Source organism: Nuphar pumila, chromosome 5 (assembly GCF_984573655.1).
Source record: "Nuphar pumila chromosome 5, dmNupPumi1.hap1.1, whole genome shotgun sequence".
Lineage (NCBI taxonomy): Eukaryota > Viridiplantae > Streptophyta > Magnoliopsida > Nymphaeales > Nymphaeaceae > Nuphar > Nuphar pumila.
Genome location: NC_143253.1, coordinates 111,227,501 through 111,233,952, shown reverse-complemented (window position 1 = coordinate 111,233,952; position 6,452 = coordinate 111,227,501). Strand labels below are relative to the sequence as shown.

The window sequence follows — 6,452 nt, the reverse complement described above, 5'->3', positions numbered from 1 at the left end:
GGTAGGTGGTATTTATTAAATCCTACCATCTCCCCTCTCATCCCCTGCTTCCAATCAGAGCCTAAAATTTCGAAGTGATTAATCACTGAAGAGGACATTTTCAATTAGATTTTTAAACAAATATGTATTTTGTGCACTAAACATGGTTACAACATTATTTATTTATTTTTTCTAATGGCTCCTCAAGATTAATGTCCTTAGTTTACAAAATTGTCAATTTTCGTCACCATGGTTTCTTACGAAAAAACAAATGAGACCCTCCTCAAGAGTAGGATTTGATGTTGATGCCAAGCAAGCAGCACATGTAGTTATGAGGACTCGGTACTCCAGTATAATAGTTTCACCCATTCACAGATAACACTTTTCCACGTGAATACATTAAATTGATTACATGGCTATACAGAGTATTCTCACAACAAAGAGGAAATTTTCTGTATTTCCAGATTGCAAGTGCCCTAGAATGAATTTACCTTTGTTTTAATTTGCTAATCCAAAATGCATATACTGGAAACAGGCCTTGTCAAACCAAGATTAACTACAGTTAAAGCCTAAGAGATCTACAGAGAACACAGCTGCAGGGACTTGTCCCCAGATGCACTCACCTTCTCCACTTTTCGATTTCCCTTGAAGTTGCAGTGACAAGCTTTTTCGTAGTTAATACCAGTTGATCAACCAATGCTCCAATTTGATCCCTACAATAAAAATCCATTGAGATCCATTAAAGGGTTAAAAAACATAGCCAAATGTGTCTTATAAGTGGCTTGACTAGATTACTCCATGGACCAACCATATTTTAGGGTTTTGTTTCAAACCAAAACATTCCTACAAACTTGTAAATATGCACTAAAAGCTGTAAGACATCACATCAACAACTTTAGCTATTTGATGAGCAAGCCCAGCTGGTCACCTTGATCAGCTAAGGGCTATATCCATATTGAGACAGAGAGACCCATACAGTAGCAATTCCCTAAATATGTATCTTATGAACCAAAAGTATGCCACCTAAAAACAGATGTTGATGCTGTGTCAGACATGGGTACAAAGTGTTACAAAAAGAGGTTTAATCGACTAGATATGCCCCATGAGGCAATGACTTTATATATGTGCACTCAAGCGCATGCACGTGATGTTGACAAATTCACCACAGCTCGTTTGCCCTTAACATTGTCATCACCAAAGGTGATTAAGTAATTCTAATTTTTAAAAAAGGCACATTTATTAGCTACACAAATTTCAACGAAGGTGAGCACCGGTGTGTAGGGATGCACACGAGCTGAGTTTGAGCCAAGCCCGGCTCAAGCTCGGAGCCGAGTTTCAATGGTATTTCATAAAGAATATTGTAAAAAGATTTTTGCAGCGGTGGGATTCAATCCCCAAACCTGTTTAACATTAACCAAGTGACCCACCACTAAGCCAAAGCACGTTTTTTGACTATTGTCACTGAAAAAATGTATACATACTAAAAATTCTCTAGATTAACATACAACGAAAAAAGGCAAAAGGCGAGATTTGAACCCAACACCTTATGAAGAAAAGTCTGACGCCCTACCCATTACAATAACAATGACCATTTGGTTTTATTTGCAAACATATTACATATATTGGGTTCGCAATGAACCGAGCCTTATCAAGCATGTCGAGCCTTATCGGGCTCAACAGGTCGTTCAAGCTCAGCTCGATAACTAATCCGAGCTTCATACGCCGGTTCAAGCTCGGCTCATTTACAAGGCGGGCGAGCCCGAGCTGGCTCGGTTCGGTGTGCATCCCTACCGGTGTGAGGACGATTGGAAGAGGAAGACCAGTGCAAAAGATCTCCCAGCTAATTTCAGTTGTCACCATTAGCTCTATTCAGCTATATAACCCTTATACCCAATTATATAGAGTTCCATCATGTTTGCATAGAATAGGTGTTATGTTTATAAACTTCAGGTATCTTTTTATTATCCAAAGCAATCTCAAGGAATAGAAGACAAAATGAGAAGGGTGTGCTGCTGACTCAATACCTAATACAATACACAATTATAACAAAAGGGGCAATAATGGAAAGAACAAAATAATACACTGAACCTCCACAATAACGTCTGAAAATATGAAGCTGGATCTGGGTTCCATCAACGTTATCTCCTAATACCCTCCCTCAAGTTGTACAGGGTAATCACCATGAACAACTTGGTTTTCAAATACCAAATTTTTTACTTTGTCAAACCCTTTCTGAAAAGATCTGAAATCTGATTTTTTAGGCAAGAAATTTTGCTTCAAGTTTTCCATCTTCAATTTTGCCTCTAATAAAATGCAAATCAATTTTTATATGCTGTGTCTTTCCATGATGCACAGGATTCAATGAAATCTTGACGGCACTTTGATTATCACAAAAATAAAACTGATCTAAAACGTTCTCATTTAAGTCATGTAATAAGTTCCTTATCCGCATCAATTCAAAAGTAGTAGTCACATTGGCTCGATATTCAGCTTCGACACTTGACCGAGCTATAGCTCTTTGTTTTCGGCTTTACCATGAGACTAGATTGCCCTCAACAAATATACAATATCTAGAGATCTGTGTCACATAGGTGCAGGTGCAGGTGCAGATGCATCAATGCGGTACTTTCAAAAAACTTGGGTGCAAGGGTGTGGAGAGGGTATATATAAAACTGAACCTAAGAGCCGAACACAACAAGCCTGAGTTCAACATAACTAAACCCAGGAGTCGAACTCAATAAGACTGGGTTCGGCCCTTGCACCAACGAAGGGAGGAGAAGGAAGAAGAAGAAAGAGAGGAAGAGGAGGAGGAGGAGGAGGAGGAGGAGGAAAAAGAAAGACAGGAGAAGGAAGAAGAAAGAGAGGCATACCTAAGTCGCATTCATCATCGCCGTCATCGCTGTCGGAGGAGTTGGGGAGGGAGAGGAGGGGTCAAGAGGGTGGTGCGATTGTGCCCTCCTCCCCCCCGCCAACCCAATTTAAAAAAAAAAAACCAAAATAAACTCGATCAAAGTTGATTGAGTCTATTTTGGTCAAATATAGCCCTTGGTGCGGGTTGACCACACCCAGTGCACTGAATTTTAATTATTGTCGCACTGAATGCCACACATGCACCTTTGTCATGTCACGTCGACGCAGGTGCGGCAGCCCTTTTAATGAGTCTGTGTGAAATAGCTAGATATGGATCTTCTTTCATCTGAATCTCCTACCTAATCCACATCTGAATAAGCCATGACTATAAAAACATCTTCTCCTGAATCGCTTTTCTTATATAGTAGTCCATCACCCAGTATACCTTTCAAATATCTTAAGATTCGCTTCACAACCTTCATATGAATGATCATTGGTTGATGCATAAATTGAGATACCTGATTCAACGCATCTGCTGCATCTGGCCTTGTGAAAGTGAGATATTAAAGCATTTCCATAATACTTCTATAATTAGTTGGATTATTATACAATTCCTCATCATTCAGACTAAACCGTTGATATATTGCAATCACTCATAGCTATTTTACGCAAAAGATCTACAGTGTATTTGTACTGGGTCAAGGCCAAACCATCATTTTTCTTATCAACTTCAACTCTCAAGAAATATTTCAACTAACAAAATCTTTCATCTTAAAACGCTTACTAAACACATCCTTTATCTCATTGATATGACTTTTCGAACTTCCAGTGACAATAATATCAACCACATAAATGAGTAAGGTAATCATGTACCCCTTACCTTTATGAATAAACAAAGAATGATCAAGTGAAGATCTACAAAAGTCAATGTTTTTTATCTCCAAAGAAAAGCTCTTGAATCACGAACGGGATGCTTGCTTCAACCCGTATATGGCCCTCTTTAGTCTACAAACATATTCAACTGAATCTTTTTCACTATATCTCTATAGTTGCTCCATGTAAACTTCTTCCTTTACGTCATCATGCAAAAAAGCATTCTTGTCATCAAGTTGGCTCAAGGTCCATCCATGATAAACAACTAGTGATAAAATAATTTGTATCGTTCTCATTTTAACCACAGGACTAAAGGTATCTTCATAGTCCATGCCATATTCTTCAGTAAATCTTTTCGCTATCAGCCATGCCTTATACCTTTCATGTCATTAGGTTTATATTTGATCTTATAAACCCATTTGGATCCTGTCACATTTTGCTTTAGAGATCTGATTACCACTTCCCAAGTTTGGCACTCATGTAGTGCCTTCATCTCCTCATTCATGGCTTCAATCTACTTCTTATTTCGAATTACTTGAGCATAAGACATTAGCTCTTGTTTTTCTATCTGCATAAGAAAAACCTTATGTTCTGCACTGAAATTCTCATAACTCACCCATCTTTCGATAGGATGTTTAATCCTACTTGACCTCCTAAGTTCTTGCTGCGCCATATTCTAATCATGTTGGCAGGTATTATTCCGGATATCATGCATGTTTTCAATTGGCTGCTCCACTTCCATACATGTCGTCCTTCTATTTCTTCCCGTATAAACATAACCTTCTTTATATCTGTCATTTGTGGCTGCACTATCTTCAATAGGGTTGAAATCTTGATTTGGATATTCTTAAATCTCTAGAGGTTCTTTTTGCGGCGTGAGGAACCAGTTCTGCATTAAAACCACACTAAAAAAATTCAACAAATACCACATTTCTGGATGTCTGGATGCATAATTCTTTCAAAGAATAGACATGGAGAACTGATTTTTAACTAACGCATGCAACTTTGTGAATATATTGAATACTTTGTACTTATGCTTCATGAAATATATCCTCATATAGAATGAGAAATTATCAATAAAAAAGAGAGATAATAATGACTACTAGAAGAAACTTTGGGTGTTAGACCCAAAACATGAGATTGCACAATTTCAAAAGGTTTTGAAGCTCCTTTATTGGAGAAATTAAACGAGAGTACGACTCTTTGAAATTTTATGTGGAAAAACGATACCACCATACTTACAATCTAAATTAGACTCTGGAATAAGCTTATTCAAAACTAACATTTTCATAAAGCCTCGACTACAATGAGCAAGATGACTATGCCACACATTGGCTTTATTCAGACTTGAATTGGAGGGGGCCATGTCCCCCAGCATACTTGTAAAAAGTAAAATGTTATCTTTTTGGTGCATATTCTTCACAAATAAACTAAAAAAATGCCTTTGACAGTGAGAATTGACAAAATGAGCCATAGAATTTTTTCAAAATTTGTTCATGGCAAGAAAAGAAAGTAGTGGATTTGATAACACTCACTAAATGACGTGGCTGTTAATGCACACATACACATAGTATAGTGTGTTTGTTAAGACCCTGCGAAAAATCATAGTTGCAGGTGTTTTTCTACCTAAACTGACCTGTAGATGTGTCTATTCTTGTTTCTTGCCATTTTAGTTGTTTTAGTTGTTAGTTGTGTTAAATACGCGAAAAAACTCGCGATATTCAAACAACAACAACAACAACAACTACGCCTTCATCCCAAAACAATTGGGGTCAGCGATATGAACCAAAAAAGAAATTCATGTTTATTTACTAAAAAAACACTTTGATTGAACTGATTTAACAAAAGTTGAATATTTTGTCATCAAGTTTTAGTGTGATATGAGCAATCGATTTTTCTCTCTCTAAACAACACAATTAAACATGAAAAATACCTATATGTTTTCTACTGAGTAAACTACAAGTCTACAACAAATATATCTACAGGTTCAGAGTTAGCAAAAAACACTTACAACTATGATTTTTTAAGGTGTTAAGAAAATGGGTCCTTTGTCAAACTAATGACTAAAAACCAATAAAATGCATAGTGCTCTTCCATGACTCATAAAAGCAGAATGTATGATTTGAAATCTAAATCATCAAAGTGCTTGCAACTGAAACAAAATTAGCCAAAATAAATGGTCAGTTCAAAAAATAAAAAGGCTAAAGCTAAAACAATGAAATGCATCTTGTAAATCAGTGTCACTTATATGGCCGATATTTTGAAAAAATATCATGATATTTCCAGTATTTCAAGGTCAGCTGATATTTTACCAAGATATTCCCTACATTTTCAAAATATAGCGATATTTTCCTGAGATATTCAAAAACACATTTTTTATATTTTAAGCATCTTTTTTTGTTTCTTTTATATTTTAAAAGTTTTTCTAGTTGTTTTTTTATTTTTTTGTAAGAAAAACACTACAAAACAAACTATTCTTGTCTATTTTCTTATTCACTATATTTTTTTCAATTTTTAAAGCTTACGATATTTTCCCAAGAAAAAACACTTTTTGAAAATATCTCCGAGAAAAACCCTTGCCGAGAAATTACCTTGAATGATATAGGCGACTATGTTGTAAATGTTGGGCACTTATACAGAATCCAAAAGTCTTTGGACACCCTGTGAAGTGTGAACTGAAAATCAGGGTGTCCAGAAGTGTTAAAACATGGGAAATTCTAAAAAACACACATAAACTTTCAGTGATAATA

General features: G+C 36.2%; 1 protein-coding gene across 1 annotated transcript in view; it reads right to left on the bottom strand.

Annotated features, from left to right (window-relative positions):
- Positions 1-369: 369 nt before the first annotated feature.
- Positions 370-6,452, bottom strand: part of LOC149838121 (uncharacterized) — a 12,370-nt gene continuing 6,287 nt past the window's right edge. Inside the window, exon 3 of the mRNA XM_090007593.1 lies at positions 370-692. Within this exon, the coding sequence (XP_089863719.1) occupies positions 599-692 (94 nt within the window). The 3' untranslated portion in view covers positions 370-598. The remainder of the gene's footprint in view (positions 693-6,452) is intronic.